At 27.8% G+C, this 23,562-nt stretch overlaps 1 protein-coding gene across 4 annotated transcripts in view; it reads left to right on the top strand.

The window, feature by feature from the left end:
• LOC107441008 (uncharacterized protein ZK1073.1) overlaps positions 1 to 23,562 on the top strand; it is a 128,720-nt gene that overhangs the window by 43,608 nt on the left and 61,550 nt on the right. The window contains exon 1 of one of the 4 annotated variants that reach the window (XM_043043918.3): positions 4,273 to 4,368. The exons of the other annotated variants lie outside the window; for them this stretch is intronic. Coding sequence (XP_042899852.1) covers positions 4,336 to 4,368 — 33 coding nt within the window. The 5' untranslated portion in view covers positions 4,273 to 4,335. Of the gene's footprint in view, positions 1 to 4,272; positions 4,369 to 23,562 lie in introns of those variants that run through there. 4 annotated transcript variants of the gene reach the window in all.

The raw sequence follows: 23,562 nt of genomic DNA, 5'->3' as shown, positions 1-23,562 counted from the left end.
GTGTTTTAATTTTAGATCAGAAAATTTAAATTTTCAGTTAATAACCAGTGGCCGGTAGACTTTAAAAACTTAGTAGCTACTTTTTCTTCAAAACTAATGAGTCGGTGACCAACACAGATAGATCCTCTTTTTTTTGCTTTTCTTTTTGCTTAGATTGATATGCATTTTCAATAAAAAAATTTCATATTCTAAATAACCTACGTCTATAAAAAGTTTATTCAGCAATAAAAATAATATAAATATATGGCAAAATTTACTTAAACATACTTACTTGACTTCACAGTGCAACAAAATTCGTTACCCAACAAAACAATTTCAAAAAATAAAGCGGTAAGATGTGACCGGTTGTTAATATAATTTAAGTCGCCACTTTTTTTAGTTACTCGCCACGTGGCGAGTGATTATTTTCAGATCTATCTAATGCTCTACCATCATCACAAAGAGTTATATATTGTTACCATGACTATTGCAATATGAATGAATAAATTATGTTTAACCTTTTTTCGTTTAAATTTTATTAAAAATTTTAACAAAAAAAGGTTTTATTTATTGACAAATTTTTTTCTTTCTTTAAACTCAGCTTTTTATTTTGGTAGTTATGCATTTACCATGTTGGTATAATTGCTTTTGATATTCGTTAAAAAACACGAATGAAAAAAATAGAAAAAGCTTTTTTTTTCTTTTAAATTAGTATTAAGTTCAATTAAATTATTTACACGTTATTCCACTGATCTTCTGCAATACGCAGAACACTGGTAAACGGCGAAATTGGCTCCTTTTTAAAATAAGGAATTTTAAGTCCGTTTTTGAAATGAAAATATTATGAAAGTCCATTTTTATGATAGAATAATTTGTAAAGCGCCGCTAAACAAACCCCTGTTTATAATCAGAAGTATCTCTGTATCGAATTTCACATTTAATGAAATCAAAAGAATCATTTTTCTCATTTTGTGATCTGGTGCTATTAACTGAAGCATTTTTTTTATATTAAAAACAAGTTAAAAACTTTTTTACGACGATAAAACAGTGAGTATTCTAATCTTGAGGTGGAAATAAATAAAATTTAGGGTCGTAAAATATATTTTATGTACGTTTTACAACACGCCAATACATAAATTTGCAAAAGTTATACTTCAAGCAGTTTAGGTATTGAATTAAGTACTTAGAATGAAGAATATGGCTTATTACTATATTGTCCAAAACCCTTTGTCTATTTATACACAGATTGTTTTAGCTTTTGAATATAATAAATTTATAGCAAATGTTAATTTCAACGACGGCAAATTTTAATTTAGCGTTTTGATTACGGGTCGTGTTTGAAAAAGTACTGGTTTATTTTCATTAAGACTATTTAAATTTAATTTGTTTTATGTGGATGCTCCCCGTACTTTCTTCCACCTGTCGCAAGTAATTGTAAAAGGAATTTTAGTTTTACTTTTTTTAACACTTACTACTTAAGTTCATTTAGAAACTAGTTCCTTCCTTTGAACTAAACTTTCTGTTTAAGAAATTTACTTTTTTATAAAAGCATAGCACATATTTTTTCAGTTAAAACTAAACTGTTCGCAATGCTTTTTTTTTATTTTAAGGAAGATATTTGATTAGCATCTTTTTGTCTAATTTTAGTAAAAAAATTCGGGGACAGACTCAAAATTGAGTTTTTCAAAAGAATTTTTAAATCTTCTTACTTTTCTTTCTCTAGTTCATTTTAAAATTGAAATTAGTGAACACGTTTTCCTTTTGAAAACGATTTGTTGATATAATAACCTGAGATAAATAGGATTCTTTTAGGAAATTCTAAAAAGCGCATATGATAAAATGCCCTCTTGTTTTTAAACTAGTTTTATTTATTGGTCATTACAGTTAGAAAAATTATTTTTATTCCAGCTTATTGTACGTATACTAAATATCCATGCCTTAGCTAAAAATAAGAATTTAATTTCATAATAGCACTGTTCTATTACATTTAAATAATCTTTGCTCTCGGGGTAAGACCGGGATACGTTTTGCCCCCCCCCCCTTATAAGAGTCTATGCAGGGCTCACGAAAGCTGCAGTGCAACGGAAAAGAAGATAGCTACTTCATCAGATGTCAAATAAATAGAAATTTTTGCTAGTTTTTCTCTGAAATTCAATTCTTTAATTCCCTATAGAATTAACATGTATATCCCGTCTTACCCCACTAGCGTTGCAAAACTGGGTAATTTGACTTTTTTTAGGAAAAAATTATTTGTAATAAAAAGTAGTAAATCTATGACTTTTCAAAAATGATATATTGTACACAATAAAAATATGAATAGTTTGCTATGAATATATGCCAGTATCACGGTCGAACAGTTTAGCTCCTACAGTTCGAAACTTAGCTACCGGTATTACCCCAATTTCCCCACGTTCTTGAATTGAATACAAATTCTACCCTCTTGAATTTACCACCTCAATTATTTTTTTCTCTATTTATCTACTTTGTACTCTTAAATTCAAATTTTTTAAAAATAAAATAAAATGGTTACTGTTATAGTTCTTATAATTTTTTAAATATTTTTCGTTAAAATTGAGCAGAGTGTAAACAATTTTCAGAATCATTAGAAAAGTCTCATGCATTTCGAGAAAAATCTACAAAACATTTTGTTTTGCTGTCTCGAAATTTTCGACTTAAACGATTTTTAGATTCTTTCTAAATTCTTTGCATTTTAGAATTTCAGAGGAACTTCACTAATTTTGTTTACAATTAGTAAGTCTGAGGGCCCAAGAATAAACAAGAAAATCATTGCAATTCCTTTCATAAGAAACCTTTAAAAAAATTTCATTGCATTGTAACCATAAAAACATTTAATTTAACAATTTTTTATACATTTTTAAGTTTTATTTTTGATATTAATGTGCAGAAAATGTGATGTAAATGTCGTGAAACCTTTCTATTGACTGTAAACTTAAAACTTCTTTAATTTTTTTCTGATTTGCTTGCAAATTTAAATACGTATTAATGTTTTCATTTCATATCGAAATTTTATTTTTCATTGATAGAATATTGAATGGAAACTCTCATCCAAGAAATAATTTTTCTTTAATTTTTAATAAATCCATAAGCTGTTCATAATAATAATAATAATAACTAGGACATTAACTGCTCATATTTTCACACACCCCACGCCCCGAAGGCTAATTTCCAATCCGATGGCCTTTAACGAATTGCTTTCTTTTTTGGAGATTTTTCTTTAGGCTATATCTGGTCGAAATTATGATGCAAGCTTTATTTTAAAATTTTTTATCTGAACTAAAAAAAAAGGCAGGAATCAAATTATTATTTTTTATTTATTAAAAAAATGTCAAACAGAAGAGCGGGTCGATTAAAGTCGCTGAATTAGAAAATCGCACCTCAAGGTGCCCTATTTTCTTTCATTATTTTTGTCATTTTATTTTTGTATCAGACGCGATTCTTAGCACCGCTTAATTTCGCTAGCGCGAGTGTGTATTATCATAGCCATTTGGCCTTGAGTTTACCGTACCAATTGTGCCATAAAACTGGACATTCAGTTAAATATTTAGGTATATACAGGTCAATTTAAGTTATTAAACAAATTAAGTTTGAAGAAGTCCATGCGTACACTTTATGTTTAACATTTGTGAGTTTAAAATTTTTTTAAGCAAATCTTCCCTTCTGGGGGAATTTTTTTCAGTAAATACAATTTCTACCACCCATCTTTGGGCTCTTTAACTTTTGTTTGTCTCTTTTTTGTCTTATATTAGTGTTTGGTACTTAGTTTATAATGCATATAGTTATTTTCTGGCAGTTTGGCGCAGTACAGCCGCTCTCGGTACTTATGTCGTTTAACTCTGCAATTAGTTAATTATTCCAGACTATTTACAAACAGCAATGTTATAAAAAGTAAAAAATAATTTCAGATTTGTATTTTTAGAATACATTTTTCATGCTCATTTAAGCAGTGCAAAAATTGACTTCAATTTATGATTTTTATATAATTGACGATACAAAAAATAGTTTTTAATTGTGTTAAACAGCGTTTAAATAATTATATTATATGAACTTTGATCTTAAACTATGTGTTTCATTCTATTCTTAAAATTAATCATTGTCTTACATCAATTACTTTAAGTAATAACTTCTGGAAAAAATTACTTCCACTGTAACTTTAGTCATTTTTATTTTGAGTAATATCACGATCATTTTATGTGTTTAGATAGCGTTTCAAACAGAAGTAAATATGAAGTATAAAAGGTGAATAAATATTTCTAGTGTCTTCTTCTATCATGTTGATTCAATTATTAGAGTTGCAGCTACAGCTCTCACAATTTAGGATTCCCTAATCTTATCAACATGTTGAGAAGACGATTGGTTAGTTTTAGTGAGGTATGTACTGCAATTATCCACTTTTTTTGCAGCAAAAGGTTAATAACGTCTTTTAATCGTTTTTCTTACATTATTAAAGCTTTTGGGGCTTGTAAAACCCTAATATTGCTAGATTTTTCTTTTCTTAATCTGGCTCTCTGTTGAATCAAATTATCGTTCTTTTTAAGCTTGATTCTTAAATGTTTTCACTTGAATGAATAGAAACGTTGCTCATTTTAACACATTAATAACGTTACTTGAAAAGTTAAACTTATTTGGTTAAAGGTATGGATATTATGTTTGAATATCGAACAAATTTTCTAACAATGTAATTTTTAAACTTTGCTATTTTTTATAAGAAATATGTGAAAACAAAATTTTAAGTTTGTTAATAATAACAGCATACATTGTGAAAAAGAGTAAGATCGGTTACTGCTCTACAATTTGTAATCCAAAAAGTGTGTTGATATCTAAATTATATAAAAATTCATATTTAAAAATGAAAAAGAGCGTTTTTTAAGCAAACGATTTTATAAAATTAGAAATAGTTTTTTTCTAATTTTTACTTATTTTTTTGTTCTGGAATTACGTAAGATATATGAAAACCCTTTTGCTGTTACATATTATTCTGCAGTAAAGTTTTTTGTAAATTGATATCTAATTTTAAAATTTTCCTTACGGAAAATTTGTTTTCCTATAACTTAAAGCATTTTAAAACGTATTCACGCGTTTTATGTTTTAAGTTATGCATATTATGAATGTGACGAGAGGGAGTGTATAGTTTTCCTAACATTACTTTCGAAGGTATTACATTTTAAAAAATTTTCTCACCAAAAAGAAAAATTATTTTTCATTTAATCAATGAAAGCTTTTTAATCTTAAATTTGCCAATATCATTTGATATTCAGGAAATAAAAAAAAATATTAAAATAGTTCTATTGTTCATCACACTCACATAAAAAAAATATTAAATAAAATGTAAAACATAGAAGAAACACTATTTTCTCACATCCGATCCCGAAAACTACTCTAAACTATCGAGCTCTTATTTTCTCTATCACACAGTGAAATGTCTAACAAGAGCTTATAGTTATCAACATCAAATATCTTGTAGTTTGACATTTTATATTTAACTTATATAATAAATATTTTAACTTAAGTAACTTTAATTTTATTAACGTAAATTCGATAGTTTTTCGCATTGTTATGTTACAAATTTAAAAGTGTTCAAAATTTAAAAAACCTGTTTGATTATGATCTTCAAAAATCGTACAAATGCCACCAATCTAAAACCGCTTCTGCCCAAGTTCCATTCGAAGAAGAGGTCAAGGGTAAGGGGACTGCTCATTTATCGATCAATTTCCTGTTAGAGGTCAGATCTAAGACTTAAGTCCGCGCGGGAAAGAGACGAAAAGATATTGTGGACATCGTTTAGCATTTAAATTTCAATCAACGAAGCAATCTTATCTATTCCGACAAAATTGATGATTTATTTATATTTTTGAACAGTCATTTAGATGTTTCTATCGATAAGATAAAGTTTAAAAATATTGTACGAATATGAGAATGGTTATTTGCAATCCTTGTTTTGAATCAGATTTCCAAATTATCTTTTTATATAAACACTTAAACTCAGATAAAAATAACTGCTTCTAAATAGCAAACTGCGAGTACAGCTTAAATTGGAAAAGACAAAATTAAATCAAATAAAACCTTTATGAATTTTAACAAATTGAGAATAAAAATATTTCTTATACTTTATTAATTAAATGTATTTAATGAATATTAATTATAATTTGTATGCATGTGTATTAATCATAATTTTTATATAAATAATCATTTAAATAATATAATAGAATATAAACCATAATTGTTATATGAATAATTCGTTTTGTTATATGGATTGTTAACCATAAAACCATATCATTTGTACGTTCAAAAAATTATTTTAGACAAAATGTAAGAATATTTGCTTTCGTAAACAAGTGTAAAAACAAAATATTTTGTAACATTTTAAATTTGACATCTATTTTTCATTAGCTGTATAAAAATTTAAAGCGCCACAGTAGTTGAAAATGTTCGACAATTAAGTTAAAAAACATAGTTTCGCCCAGTACACAAGAACAAAACGTTCTAGATTTGTATATATGTATATTAATCATAATTTTTATGTATGAATATTAATCATGATTGTTTTACTGGAATATTAATCATGATTGTTTTACTGGAATATTAAACATTATTGTTATAAATAAATATAAATGCATATAAATATTAAACATAATTGTTATGTGAATAAAAGAAATAACTCGTATTGTTATGGGAATTTTTAACCGTATAATCGTATCATTTGTACTCCAAAAAATTTGTTTTAGACAAAATGTAAAGGTATTTGCTTTTGTTAACATGCGAAACAATTAAATATTTTTATAACATTTAAAATTTGACAACTATATTACAAAACCTGTATAAAAATTTTTTATAACTTTTAAAATTTGACATCTATAGTACAACAGCTGTATAAAAATTTAAAATGCTGTTTAAAATGTTTGAGAATTCATTTAAAATATAGTTTCACCAGTACACGCGAACGAAAAGTTAGAGATTTTTATTAGTGTAATTTTAATATAAAGTAGCTTTATATTTTTTTACCACCGTTAATTCCAAGCTTAAAATAACTTGAAGCAGCTGTGCTTGATCACTGCTTTTTTTTAGTTTCAGAACACTACTTCAGAATTTGATGACTTGTTCCTTCAGAAGAATGTGGTAGATTCATAAACAAAAAATTTTAATAAAAAGTACAAAAACAAACTAGAAATCATATTTCTTAATGAAGAGTGGGGAAAGTGCTAAACATTTTTTAACAATAAAAATAAATTTATGAAGACATTTGAATTTAAGGCGATCAAATACTCGGTCAAAGCATTAATGAATATTGACGTTAATACGTTAAAAAATATAATTTATCTATTGAAAGAAAAGAAGAAATATCGATTAATAAAGCTGTAGGTTTTGTTTTGGGTGATTCCACGTCGCATGTCTAAAAATCAGAAATTGTAATTTGTTATATTATTAAAACTATTTTTAAATTTTCAGTCAAAATTATTTATTTACAAAAAGTTTTTTTGTACGTATACAATCCATATATGCATTCATCACGTGCAAGACAAGTTGTATAATCTCCGTTTTTTTATTATCATTTAAAAATTGCATTATCTTTTATTTATTCTTTTATTATTAATTTTTTGTTATCCATAAAGGATGCTATTGGCGAGGGTAAACACAAAACATATTTAGAAAACAACCATCTTTTTACAAAATAAAATAAAAATTACCAAGAAGAGTCTTTTTGAATTTAATTACTACGACTAAGCTAATTATTTTTAGATTTTGATATTATAAAAATGCAAATGTGTGGTACTAAGTTTATTTTTCAGTGATGATAAATTTACATTATTTTTGCCCTTTTTAAAACTAATATTCATAATGCTTTTAATATAAAGAAAAACAAACTGATAAATTTTCGACAGTTGTTTACTAATAATATGCTTGTAATTTTATTTCCCTGCCTTGTTTTTAGATATAAAGTAATTTCTTTTTATTTTTTTTAGCAAAAACTCTGCAACCATATATTTTCCTGAAATAAAATTTCTTTCGAATACTGTAAATTCAAGTTATCAATAAGTTTGCTTTTAAAATTTATTTTTCTACAATTTCAAATGAAATATTTACCAATGCGAGTGATTAATAATCTTCTTCAAAAACGCTCTTCTGAGCAATTTAAAAATGTCAATCATACAATATTATCATTATATTGTTCGAATTACTCCCTTTAATCCAAATTAAATATTAACTTCGCTTCGCACTCTATGAACGTAAAATGTGAAAACAATGTAAAAATACGTTAAAAATTTTTAATCAAATAACATTTAGTATGAAATTTAAATACGAGATGTAAATTATTCGTTTACTTTCTCTGTATATTATTTCTATATAGCTGAAATAATAACTCAAAATTTCATAACTAATTTATATTCTAACTAAACATTCTTCCAATTCTAACTAAACATTCTTTCAATTCTAACTAAACATTCTTTCAATTCTAACTAAACATTCTTTCAATTCTAACTAAACATTCTTTCAATTCTAACTAAACATTCTTTCAATTCTAACTAAACATTCTTTCAATTCTAACTAAACATTCTTTCAATTCTAACTAAACATTCTTTCAATTCTAACTAAACATTCTTTCAATTCTAACTAAACATTCTTTCAATTCTAACTAAACATTCTTTCAATTCTAACTAAACATTCTTTCAATTCTAACTAAACATTCTTTCAATTCTAACTAAACATTCTTTCAATTCTAACTAAACATTCTTTCAATTCTAACTAAACATTCTTTCAATTCTAACTAAACATTCTTTCAATTCTAACTAAACATTCTTTCAATTCTAACTAAACATTCTTTCAATTCTAACTAAACATTCTTTCAATTCTAACTAAACATTCTTTCAATTCTAACTAAACATTCTTTCAATTCTAACTAAACATTCTTTCAATTCTAACTAAACATTCTTTCAATTCTAACTAAACATTCTTTCAATTCTAACTAAACATTCTTTCAATTCTAACTAAACATTCCTGCAATTCTAACTAAACATTAACTTCAGATTCCGGGGATGTAAAATTCTAATATTTAAAAAATACGTTAAATAAAGGAAATTTATTAAATAACAATTTCATTGAATCCACCTAAGAGTTTTAAATTACTGTTTTTCATTTCTTTTCTTCGCATAACATTTGTACTTCGTAGCTGAAATAATATAAATCAAATAGCCCATTGACATTCTAACTAAACATTCCCTCAATTATAACTAAACATCAACTTTAGATTTCAGGGTTGTAAAATGTGAAAACATTGTAAAAATACATTAATATGAAAAAAGAAATTTAAATGATAATTTTATTAAATGTACCTAACGAGTTACAAACTATTGTTTTTCGTTTTTTTTTTCCTCCTTATAATATTTCTATTTCGTAGCTGAAATAACATAACTCAAAATTTCATAACATTCTAACTAAACATTTCTTTAATTCTAACTAAACAATAATTTCTCATTCCATGGTTGTAAAATGTTAAAAGGATGTAAAATAAAAAATAAAATTGATTAAATAAAAATTTCATAAAATATAATTAAGAGTTACAATTTTCGTTTCGTCTCTCCGTGAAATATTTCCTTTTTTGTACCTTAAATAATATAAATCAAAATTTCATAACTCATTTACATTATCTTAATATTTAAAAACAGTCTGTGGAAAGATTAAAACAAAATATTTTGTTAGCTGAATGAAAAAGAGTCTCATTAAATTTCTAATTAGTGGAACATAATAAAAAAAATTCTTAGAAAGAAGAAAGAATCAGATTTACTTAGCTGCCTTGATAAAATATTAGAAAGACTTATTTCCTTTTAGAAAAGACTTATTACCGTTTTCATTTATTTTGACTGGCGTGTCTAAAAGTATAACTCAATATCTACTAAACTTGTTTTCTCATATACGTACTTCTCTCGATGTATTTTTCTTCAGCTAAAAAAGAAAGTTTTTTTTTCCCCTTTTTGAAAAAAGAAAAAGATTTGTGTGTGTGACCGACACAAAACCGTATTTCTTATATATTTTAAGAATTCTGTTAACGTGGTTCTTAAATCTTCTTGTAGAATTTTATCTTCGTGTTTGTATAAATTACTGTTTTGCATTTTTTGTTTTAAAAGTTAACTAAACTTCAAATATCCAATGCAGCATTAATTTTTTATTTATTCTCCCTTTTACTAGATGTTTTCTTTCTATTTTAATATAAAATATTATATAATTATTTAATTTTAATATATAATAAAAAATATAATATATAATAAATATATATCTCTAAAATATAAATATAGTATTTTTGAATAACTTTTTAAATTAATCATTTGTTCAAAATTTATTTTAACTTTAATTTTGTATTGCTCACATTAAATAAGTTTACCCCAATGCTATTTTAGTGTTTCGAGGGCTTATGTTGCAGACGTTTTAATGTTTCAAGTGTTTATATTTCAGACATTTAACATTCCAAGTGCTTCAGGCATTTTAATATTTCAATTGAATATACTTCCGGCTTTTTAATGTTTCAAATGCCTACACATCAGAATTTTTAATGTTTCAAGTGCTTTTTACTTTAGATGTTTTGAGCTCTTATACTTCAAATATTTTAGTGTTTCAAGTGCTTAAATAAAGGATTAAATTGTGTGAATCGTAAGGCCTGAAGAGTTTTGAGGTGCTACATTTTTACATTTATGCATTTTTAAAAATCTAAGTGCAGCTTTAATTTTATTTAAAACTTTTTGCAAGTTTGAATTGACGTTATTTATTATAAAATTGGAAATGTAGCTAAAACAAAAAAAACGGAGAATCGTTTTTTTTTTTTTTAAAAATAAAATAATTTTTACTTTTTACCAAGTTGATGTAAAAAGTCCAAAGCTTTTTGTTAACTCACGTAAAAACTAAAGATATTTTTTACTGTAAAAATAAACACGAATCCAATTTGGCCTTATTTTTTGTCCCCCCTCCTTCCCCGATTATGAAAAACATATATCAGATTTCATCTGTCCATGCGAAAATGATTTATTCTAATGAAATTTCTAAATCAAGATTAAGCTGATTTCAAAATTAAACACTTAAACTGTAATCTCTAAACAATACTTTTAATAATAGTTTATTCATGCAACTTGCATTAAAACAATTTTTAGCCATTATAATACGTATCGATTAAAAATATTGTTCAAATTTGCTACAATCTTAACATGGGGCTCAATTGTCCCATATTATCGTACTTTATGAACTACTTAACACCTACTTCAAGTTTCAGCCGATTTTCACCTTATTATGGATCAACGTAGAAAGGATTTTCTAAAAGTATACGGTTCTCCAAATGAGGATAGGGTATACTTAGTGCTACTTATATATAAAGCAAAATAGCATGAATAAAGCACAAGCGCCTTCTTGTACCTTTATTTGTGTTTTACTCCCGACGAATAAAGCACAAGTGCCTTCTTGTACCTTTATTTATGTTTTATTCACGATGAATAAAGCACAAGTGCCTTCTTGTACCTTTATTTATGTTTTATTCACGACACTTTACTACGTAGGATTCTGTAAATCTCGCAAATAAAAACAATTCTGTGAACCAAGTGAATATTAGAAAAAAAAATATTCTCTTTTGTATTTAAGCTGAGATATACAAACGTCATTTAAACTGATGAAAGCTCGGAGCTGCAATGCCCAGGATAGCTAATTCGACATTCGTTTGTCCTTGGCGAAGAAGAGAATGTTTTTGGAAAAAGGGCATAAGTTGATAGCTGTCTACTTGCCTCAAAAAAATTCGTTTTCTTTCCATGCTCTTGCTCAGACTTCAAATTACCTCAGATGAGTTCTAATCAAAATGTCCTTGGCTATCTTCTCCATCTCTCAACATGGAGGCACTTTCGGCTCTATTAAATCACAAAGTACATGCTTATAATACAAGAATGATCTTTTAAAAGGTCAATTTATCTTCTGTTACAGCTGCATTAATCAGCTTAGTTCAGAACTTGGACCTAACCAACAATATACTAATGTTATTTTTCTTGACATTGAGGATTGTGTCTGTTGTCAAGCTATTTAGAAGATTTAGTTATTTATCTAAACTTGTATTTACTAATTTGCAAAATGTTAGATATGCTTCTGATATGGCTGAAGCCAAACGCTGTATTTGATTAACTAGCATTTACTGACTTGAAAAATGCTATATTGCCGTAATTTGAGACAAATAATTATCAAAACTATGTCAATTATGAGGTTGGTATATCTTTCTTTCCCTTTAAACTCCTCATTTCTGAACCTAAGAAAATCCAAGTGACAGTAATTTTAAAACTGCTTACTACTTTCTTGCGACTAAGAATTAATTTTTAGTCTTGCTACTTTTATACAAGTTATTGAATTAAGAAAAATATTTTAAGACTTTTTTTTATTCATGCCTATTTTCTGTAGATGGCTTGAACATAAAACGATTTTTAGCTGGCATGTTTAAATTTTTAGAAGAAAATATATTTGCGAATAAACATTTTCTAATTTGAAAGTTGTTAAATCAAAATTCAGGTTTAGACTCATCGTTATCAACTTTTGAGAACCTAAACATCTATTATGATATCGGACATTAAAAAGCTTGCTTTCAGTTTGCACTACGTTAAATCTTATAAAACATGTACGTCTGTTGGTAAAAAATAATCAGTTAAAGTTTTAATTGTTAAAATGACTGAATGAAATTATAAAAATTTGTAAAAATAGTGTCGGAAAGATAAAATATTTTTTTTTACTTAATTGTTTAATAAATGAGTTTTTGACTATAAATGTGTCTTATTCAATTCTTACATGTTATGAACATAATTTATGTACAGGTGAAAAAACAATTTTCACTCCTTTTTTCAAAATTAGCTTAAATGAAATTCCTGAAACATTCCAAAATGACTGATACCGTGGATTGAAAGTTGTCATCCCCTTCATAAATTGCGTCTAAAAATTTTTATTTCTGGATTGTGCTATCGTCTCTCCTTAGTTTCAGAATTTTCGATCTGAATTGCTTAAGAAAAACGGAAATAGAGATTTATTAAGAAAAAAAACTTGTTTTTTTAATAACGTAACTTAATTGATAACGCAAACTAATAAAGGTACCTCATGTTCGCCCATGAAATAAATGAAAAATACATATTTTTCACTCAAGAATTATTTTATTTATTGAATGCACGAATTATTTAGAATTATTTTTCACTCCGCTTATTAGGCCAAAAGTTTTTAACAAAAAAATTATGCAATCAATCCCAAAAGAATTTAATTAATTAAATCCTGAACTAGTTTTGTTGTGTGACAGTAATTAGATCCAATTTTTAAAAAAAAAGAAAAACTATTTTAAGCTTATTTTGAAATGCAATTTTTAACACGAAATTGAAGTCCTTATGGATTAAATTATGGAAAGAGAAAGTGAGTTTTCTCTCTTAATAATCATTACTTTCAAGGGTGTTATGTTTGTCAACATCCACTTTCGAGAATAATATATGATGGAAAATAAATTTCTATTCCCTTGACATTTTAGATATTTCCTTTAAAACTGATGTAATAAATCAGATTTTTTAGAGAGGAGGTGCAATATTTTGAGTCATAATCAATCAGTGAAGAAATTAAACAAAATGCCTGAATTGACAGCAAGATGCTAATGGACTTTTCTCGAGAAAACTACTCTTGTTTTTGTTAACTTTTTGCCCCAAAATGATGTTTTCCTTCCGTTTTTTTTTTCTTCCTTTTAATTTGAAGTTACTTTTGAAAAACAGAACTTTATCAGATTCTTTCAAAAATACATATTTTAACATATATATTTGAATTTTATTAATCAAAGAAAATTTCTTCCTTTAAGGGGTTTTTTTCTATAAAAATATAAGCTCCAGAATATCGTGGGACCCTAATGGCATTTTTATTTCTTCGTTAAACATTGCCTCTAATTTGGCAATGAAAACTTTGTTAAATGTTTTAATAAGTTAAATTATTATTGAAATATTTAAATCCCGTGAGTATGTTTGAACCGTCTGTGGTTAGTCACCGTTAACACCGGTCGAGAAAACACCATTTATAGTTTCTGCTCCATCTGAGCACCAAAATTAACTAAGTTACAGATAAATATATGGATACATAAGATCTTGATAAATAAGATTAAATAAAGCAAAATTCAGATTAGTTCTTATATATGTCTTTCATTGATATGTATTATCTTTCTTCCTTTGTAGCTCTACAGCCTTATGTAGGCCAAGGCTGTCTCAAAATTTTCTTCCATCGGAAATTATCCGCTACAGTTCTTATCTTTAGCTTTGTTTTATCCCTGCATTTTAAGAGAACCTGGCATACAACTTTTTTTTTAAAAAAAAGCATCCTGTATTTGTGCTGCTGATGCTCGATTTAATAAGCATGCATATGTCATGACTCTTTGATATATTTAACAGAAACTAAGAAATTTTTAAATTTTTCAGCTAATTTTCATTTTTTTTTATTAATTTCTTTTCATTTATTCTGAATGGAACAACCACTTTGTTATTGAGCTTTTAAAAAAAAAAAAAAAAAAAAAAAAAAAAAAAAAAAACTTTAAAAACTAAAACATTTTTATTACTTTATTAGAAAAAATTATGCATCAGAATCTCATTTTTATTTTCTGTAAGCAAATTAAACTGAAACGATTAATATATACATTTATTCCCAATTCCAAGCAGTTTTAGTTTATTGTTATTAAGGCATATTTTAAAATTGTTAAAAAATTAAAGGATAAAAGAAGTATTCAATGCTTTAGCATCACATGAAGTCCAGAAGTTCGTAACGAAAAAAGAGGTTAAAAACTTGGCTTGCGTTCTACTGAAGATAAAAACGTATTTTTTATTCTCTTAAAATGCATTTTAGGTTATATTTTCTTTAAAGTGTTATCCAATGTCAATACAGTGCAGGCAAAAAGAAGTTTAGACTAGCTATTTTATTTTATAACTGTCGTTGTCCAGAAGACAAGGAAACTCCTGGATCAACAGTTGGGGCAAACGAGAACTCGGGACTTTTTGATGGAACTAACTCGCATTTTCGTTACATAGAAGAAAACCTCCCGCGGTTAACTCGACGACAAGGGGATTCTAACCCACGATCCGTCTACCACTGAGATTACTTTTACGTCAGCACTGTAGTCGGAGTGAGCCGGGAGCAGAATTTGTATCAACCAGTTACAGCTGGGATTCGGACCTGGATCATCTCATTGGGAGACGAATGATTTAACCCCTGAGCCTCCACGGTTTTAATGGTTATATTAATCGTTTCAAGGCTTTTTGTGCCAGAAAAAAATCCCTTTACTTTACGTTAGAAGTCAAATGTATGGATTTTATTCAGTCAGCACAAATAAAAGCTTTACATGAAGCTATATAAAGTCAAAATTTACTAGGCATTCTACTGCTCAACTATACCTACATTCATTAAATTTATAAGGTTTAATAGAGTACAAAGTTAACAGATTTATCACGTGTTCATCCTGTTCCTAGTCTAGAAATTTAGTTCTACATCCTTGCTTTTAATCAAAATTTATGGATCCTTGAATGTAACTGGCAAATATCCAGGTTTTTGTAAGAAAAATATAAGTCCCCACACATTCAAAACGATTTTGCTTACTTTTTAAAGACTCAGAAAAAAAAATTTCGAACAACCAAAAGGAATGCCTACTGTCTTAGTTATCTATTTTTAGATTTTGTTATTTTTTTTCACTCATAGATTTCTTTTCTGTTTTGCCTTTGCTACAAACAAATTGTAACTTGTTGCATAAGGGTACACGTACGGAACCTGCTTAGAAATATTCCAAACTTCTTTAATAATTGAAGAAAATACACTGTATGTCGTTATTTTATTCTTAATGAATATCGTAAAAAAAAGCGTTTTAACTTTTTCTGTTCTAGAAATTCCATTCTTGCACATTATATGAGGAAACTTTCTGATCAGTTCAATTTGCTTCACATCACTTTACTTTATTTCACATCACTTTATTTCACATCACTTTATTTCACATCACTTTATTTCACATCACTTTATTTCACATCACTTTACTTCACATCACTTCACATCACTTTACTTTACTTCACTTCACATCACTTTACTTTACTTCACTTCACATCACTTTACTTCACATCATATCACTTTACTTCACTTCACTTTACTTTACTTCACTTCACTTTACTTCACGTCGCTTTACTTTTAAACTTTTTGACCCAACTTACCCGCATTTGCGTTACATGGAGAGGAAAACCCCCTCGGTTAGCCGAACGGTAATGGGGCTCTAACCCATGATCCATCTATCACTGGGGATATTTTACGTCAGCACTGAGCGCGATGTTAGCCGGAAGCAGAATTCGTATCAGCCAGTCATAATTGGGATTCAACCTGGGTCAAACGATTGTGAGGTGAGGTCTCTACAGTATAAACTTAATTTTACGAATTTAGATTACTTGCTTTAGTTTATCAAAAATTACTCGCCGTATCATTCTAAATTCTCTCTTAATTTTACTATTTCTTCAAGATGAGAGACCACTGGGTTCAAGAATAGAGCTTTTTTTCTTGATACATGTACTGCAACATTCTCGTTGCATGTTTAAATTCATAAATTGAAATTTATAGAGATGTTCAAGTCAGAGGCTGAAGTAGAACAGTACCCCACTATCATTCAATCAATTTCCGTTTGCAGTATTCCTATTGGAAGATTTGTATTCCTATTTTAATAGAAATGTATTCCTATTGGTTGTACTTGTAACTGATTGATCATTGGTGGATTTTTAATGGATAGGCAAGTAAAGTGACCTAAGCTTACCCTTAATGAATTTATATTTCATTGAAAAATGAACATGACTTATTAAATATTCATTCGAATGCAATTTGATATTTTTTTAAAAATAATTTATATACAGAGATTAACTTGAAGTTTACTTTGAAGAGCTTTTTTTTAATTGTATATCTCTAATATTATGAAATTTATAAATAATATATCAAATAATGCTAGTCTTCCAGGTCAGTCAAACGTCAAATCTATTTCTAGTTTAATAGTTCCCTTAATTTCTTTCATAAAAAAAGTTTGAAACTAAACAGCAACACGAAATTTAAGTAGAGTCGAAAGTCTAATTAAAATTTAGCTTTCTAATTTTGTTATTTTAAATAGAATCTTGAAAGAAATTACAAGAAACAAAATAGTTACTGACGCGAATTCTATTTTTAGAAATTTCATATAAACCAGAACTCCGATTGTCCTTTTTATTTTAGTTTGTTAATGATCAAGTTTTAGTTTTAACCTTCATTTAAATATTTATTTTCTAATGCATTCATGAAAAGCAATATATTTTCTTTAAGTACGTTGAAAGTAGGAAACGAGTTTTATTTTGAGCTACATACGATAGTCAAGTATTGAAAAGTTTTATCCCAATTTACTTAGTTTCAAAGCTTAGCAGTCAATACATTTTTAATATACTGTCGCTAAGGAACTTTTATTCCTGGAATTGAATGGAAATTCACATTGCATCAAAATTTATTTCAATTTTCAATACAATTCGTGGATGAATTAACTTGATAAGTAGTCAAGTGGAAATTTTAAGCTCACGCGAGAGACAAAGGCTTGTGTCACATGAAAAATACTGATGAAATAGTTTTCGTATCCTCAATCAATAAGGGATCAAAAGTTTTAACGGTGTTTCAAAAAGAACCATATAAATCAGGCACTCAAAGTATCACTCTTAAATTTTTATGCATAAACGCTTTGTGATACGATAATAGGTTAGATAATGCTGTATGTAATTTATGTCTGTCTACATAGTTTCGGTTTAAAATCTGTGTCATAGAACTAAATATTTTTTTGTTTAAAAAAAGTGTAGATTATGTGACAGTACGTGAAAATGCACTTTGTTAACTTTAAGTATAATAGACCTGTCTGCATTAAATAATGCTAAAAAAAAAAAAATTTGTGTCCAGTAAAATTGCTAAGGAATGTGAAGAAAAAATATAATTGGGGAGAAATAATTGTGCTCTAGTGAAAATATTAACACTAGATTGCCCAAGGAAGTCATTTTGACTGCTTTTCAATTAGAAAAACGCTGATGTATACAATGACACAATTTCTTAGAATTTAGTGACTTTTTATACACCATATAACTTTTTTTATTGTTAATATTTACTAATTACTTGTTATATAGCTGTAAATAATATAAAAAATATTAAAAATTAATTTTAAACAAAAATTTCTTTACATATTAGTTATTCTTTTACAATCCAGTCATTTTGACTGCTTTTGGGCAATATAGGTATATACTAAGTTTGTCATTCTAGTGTTAAAGAAGCCCGCATTTCAACGCATCCTTCTTAACTATATTACGCTCAACAGCCTTGTGCCATTAAACCCTACATTCAATCAATCAATTACACTCAACAAATACTACAAAATTTAAGACTTTAAAAGGAGAAATCCTCCATATTCATTTGGAATCTTTTATTATTTTCATAAATGCTATTGTCGGCAAAATAGTTTAATAATATCGACAAAAAATATTTTATTTAATAATATTGACAAAATAAATTTAATTCCAGTTTTCCAAGCAAAACGTTTACAAATATTTAAAAATGTTAGCTGATCATTTTCTTTCATTGAAATGTTCGTGAAGTGAAATATTTAAATATAAAAAACAGATTAGAAACGCTCTTAAATATTTTCAAAGGTTTTGGTATCAGATTTAATTTACCTATATTATTAAACAACTAGAGGGATCCTCCTTGTGCTCGCTATCACTCGCCGACCCCCAAGTTTAGAGACAAATTCAAATATCTTAAAATGTACCGTAATGAGTTAATATCATAAACTGATGTTACATTGAAGAAATAAATATTTTTTATTTTTAAACTCTTAATTTAAAAAACAATTAAAATCAAAAACACAATTATATCAGAGTAGAGTAAGAAAAATAAATATTACAGGTAAATACCTTTAAAATAGGGATACAAAAAATATTTTGGGGAAAATAATACCTTATGACTTTTAATTGTAAGTTAATGACAACCAAAAATATATAGAAGTAAATGAGGGTAAACTAGGTCCTACCATGTGATTTTCCAGCAAATAAAAACGTCTACAAAATGGTCTGACAACAATACCAGACAACTTCATTTTCAATATATAGAGAGATATAGAGTTCCATTATCAACAATAACAATTGTTTATTTTATAAATATAAGCCAACAATATAGCTAGCTTCTTGTTTCTTTCAGCGTAACGCTAAATAGCTCAAAAAAATTTATTAATCTCTCTATTTTGCTTTCTTGATTCTTTCAATGCACTAAATGGGTCTTTAATTTTATCAATATCAATCAAACAAAATGAATGAGTTTAAAATTACACGTTATTTCTGACCATATTTGTTATGTTATTGTATATCTGATATGTAACATCCGTCTAATCATTAATTTAACAAAGAGTGGCAGCAAGAATGCGCTATCCTCGTAACTTTGAAATAGAACAGTTCTGTTAATTTAATTTCTGTATAAATCAGCTCTAATTTATATTGCGAACGATCGGTTTACAAGCAGTATCAATCTATTGTGGTGGCGATTAAATTAAGTGAAGAACTTATCGAAGAACAGTTTCATTGTACTTGTAGTCATTAAAACAATGTGGCCGTAAATTTGTATTGAGATATATTATAGTGTAAATACAAGAAGTCCAAAAAAAAAACGTTTTTTTATTGTTATCGCAGAAAAATTGACAAAACACATTGTAAAAGCTATCATAAAATGCGAAATCAATTAAGTTCTAATAATTCTTTGCAAAAATTAAGTTTTAATAAATTATTACTTTTTATTTTATTTTATTTAAAAGTTAGTTGAGAAATTTTTAAATTGTAAGTTATACAACTTTTCCCATTTTTAATATTTTAATGTATTTTTTAATGACAAAATTTTATTTTATATTTATAACTGTCATTGAACAGCCGACACAATTTTTTTTTACGACCAGTGTTCAACTCCGTAGTCTTTTAATTTTGAACCCAATCCAGAAGACAAGGGAACTCCTGGATCCAGTATCGGGAGAAATTTATGTGCCTGGAGGATTTTTTGATGGAACTAATCCGCATTTGCGTTACATCCAGAGGAAAACCTCCCACGGTTAGCCTCACCTCAAGGGGACTATCCCATGATTGGTCAAATAATGAGGATATTTTACGTCAGCACTGTGATCGGTGCGAGCCGGGTGCGAAATTCGTATTGACCAGCCATCGCAGGCATTTGAACCTGAATCACCTCATTGGGGGACGATTGCCCTATCCACTGATTCACTACGGCTCAAAATACAAAATTAGAATAAAATCGGTCGAATAACCCCTGAGAAATCAAATTTCAAAAATACAACTTTTTGAAAATTCGATTTCTCGCGTAATATTCGGCTGATTTCCCCAAATTTTAATTCTGCCATTTAAAATTGCATTCTTTCGAATAACGTAAAAAATTTTTATAAATGAAAATTTTTATGAAATACATTATAAAAATGATGAATATATGCTCAAAAATAATATATATATATATGCTCATAACAAATATATATGCTTATGATAAATATATGCTCATGATAAATATATATGCTCATGATAAATATTTATGCTCAATGATAAATATATATGCTCATATAAATATATGGAATTATCGTTGGATAAACGAATTTTATTATTGTGTGCAAAGAACTTTCAATTCACTTATGAAGTTTTCGCGATATGGCGAAATACGCACACATCAGGGGATCCAAGCTTTGGATCGCTCTCTTGACCAAACTATGGGGATTATATTTCCCAGATTGCGGCTACCCCTACATTTTGGGGATCAAAAATTCGAATCCGTCGAAAAAATTCAGAGAGTGTACTTTTTTGTGTCTGATTTCGTAATTTAAAATATCGTCTGCACCAATTAACATATTTGAGGTCACCCCTTCAAACCATTAGTCCTAGAACGTGAAGATCCGATCATTAGATCAAAAGTTATTCAGTATGGACCGTTTTATATTTTGCTCATTGTACATAATTTTTTATTGAATGGATATGCATAAAAGAATGTTTATGCAGTTACCGTAAGAACAAAATAGGAAATTCATTCCTATCTAATTGGATACTGGACATCTTGAATTCTTTCGAATATCTTAATCCTTTACGTTTTTAAGGGTGTTCTTAAAAAACCTAAAAATGAGTTCCTTAAAATTGAAAATATGTTAATTTTAAACTATGTATACTATCTTGTTGAAAAGGTTTCTGCACTCTTAAAACAAGTAAATGATTTATGTATTTTAAAAATTATTAAACAATTTAAAAAAAATCCCATTGATAATCATTTTTCACTTAGATGAAAATCAGTAAAATCAATGTAATGTAACTTTTAAATACCACGAATTTTGATCACAAACTCATTTCATTGTCTCAAAATTGGCTTTTCTACATATTGACATTTCGCGCCTTTTTCAGAATCTTATTTTTCTTCAGAATCTTTCTTATCCTAAAAGTCGTGATAACTGTTATAAATTCACAACATTTATAATAACAGCGTATTATTCGTTATTTAGTAAGACGAAAATACTTCGAAGAGCAGCCTCAAGAATTCTTTTCATTTTCAAGACTCTATCACTATAAGGTAGCGTGGCATCAACTCCTGTATTTAGAATCTAAATGATCAATGGTATTTATATCGTGAAATCATTGTGTTAAAACATCTCTTAATTACAATTCCATTACATTCATTCTCTTTTTCCAGTTTCTTAAGCTGATGTAAATATTTACTCTAGCTGATTAGTTAACCGTTGAGTTGTTTTGTTCTTCAAACGGGTCCTTCCTGGATTGTTCTAAGCGACAGCACTGTTTTGTTCGTAAGAAATGATGCGTCTTGAAAGGGAGCTCCGAAAATAGTATCACTTGCTGGCACATTCTCCATTCTTTTTTCCATTCCACGCCCCCATTCCTAATGCCGCCACATTCACTAAAAATGCTTTTCTTCGGTGACATCTGGGATAGACTCCAAAGCACACTCCTGTTGTGCCCTTGGACTAGTCCTTTTACCTGCTGCTGCTTCTGACATTGTTTTGAAAACTAACCTCATTTTTGCTTTATCATCAGAAACAGATGCTGTTGAGGCAGTGTCCTTTTTTTTATTCCTCGTTCTCTACAACCTGAGGTTGCAACTATATGATTTTTTGGTTGGAGGTATGGGAGATAAATGGCTGCTTCTTTCAATTTGAACATTTTTCAAAAACTTAACGTCAGAGAGCTCGCGAAAACAATTCTAGAAAATGACGTTTTAAAAAAGGTCAAATCTTCTAGCTTCGATTGGTTTAGGTCGGTTTTTTAGCCTATTCGTTTGATTCTGTTTATGCATGTGTTATCGTTAAAGCTTGAAAGCCGTAAAAGGGCACAATACCTAACTTATCGGCAGATTAACTAGGATGAACCGATAAAGTGTGGAATCCGCTATTTACCTATGTAATGTACACATTAAAAATTTGACGTAAAGTTTTCAACAATTTTCCTTTTTTTTTTAAAGATTTTTTGTGCTAATTAAGGTTAAAATATGTGAAAAATATTAAATTTAGAATTTTAACAATTTATGGTTATGAAATACAGCATGAAACACCGATGTCGTTTCTTGCGGTAAAGGTAAAATCTTCCAAACACAGCTCACTTTGGAACAATAATTTTTCAAATTTCCAATTATTTAGAGCTAAGAGAAACAGTTATTCATCATGAAAATTCTATAACTTACAAAATCAGTTATTGTTAAATTTTTGAATGTGAAGGGAAAAAAACGATTTTCAAAGTACTTCTTTTGGATTTTAGTACATATATAGTTCTAATAATCTTAGAATTTTTTAGTAACTATTAGACAGTTTCTTATAGTTAAAAAATATATTTTTGCTTGTAATTAGAGCATCAGGAAAAAACATATAAAAGGGGCGACGGTTTGAAATCTGCTTCAAAGGGTTAGCGGTCTCCGTATTATTAAAAAAAATCAAAAGTTTGTTTCTCTTATTCTACTAACTAATTTGTTGATTGTTTGATTTTATCAACTTCACTATTGATTTGACAATATAATAATTCAATCGAATTAAAATTATTGTAAAAGTGAACTGTATATTTTTGATCCCAATGTTGCGTTAATAGTCCGAGTTTGATATTAGTTTAATTAGATTTTACTGTCAAGAGCATGTTTAGGCATCAGTGCACATTAGTCAATAAAGTGCGAAGTTTTGCCATCTGGAATTGATTTTTACTAACAGCATAAACGGACATCAGTGCTAATAGTTTCAAGTACTGTAATGTAATTTTGATATAGTTTTAAATACGAAATCGATAATTTATTGCTTTGTCTTCTTTACAGCGGAATTAAGAAAATTTCTGTATTACCGTTCGGCTATCACGAGAACTACACCAGATATTAGATTTGCACACTGGCAGTTACTGTGGTTACGAATAAAGGTCACTTTGAATAGGGGGGGGGGGTAATCATTTCACAGTGATATAGGTTGGGTAAGTCATACATCAATCAACCCCTCCCCCCTATTTGAAATGGTTTTATCTA

This window comes from Parasteatoda tepidariorum, chromosome 3, assembly GCF_982258835.1.
Source record: "Parasteatoda tepidariorum strain Cologne lab strain chromosome 3, Ptep-v5.0, whole genome shotgun sequence".
NCBI classification, from domain to species: Eukaryota; Metazoa; Arthropoda; class Arachnida; order Araneae; family Theridiidae; genus Parasteatoda; species Parasteatoda tepidariorum.
The sequence above is the reverse complement of the archived record's forward strand: the minus strand, read 5'-3'. Positions and strand labels throughout refer to the sequence as shown.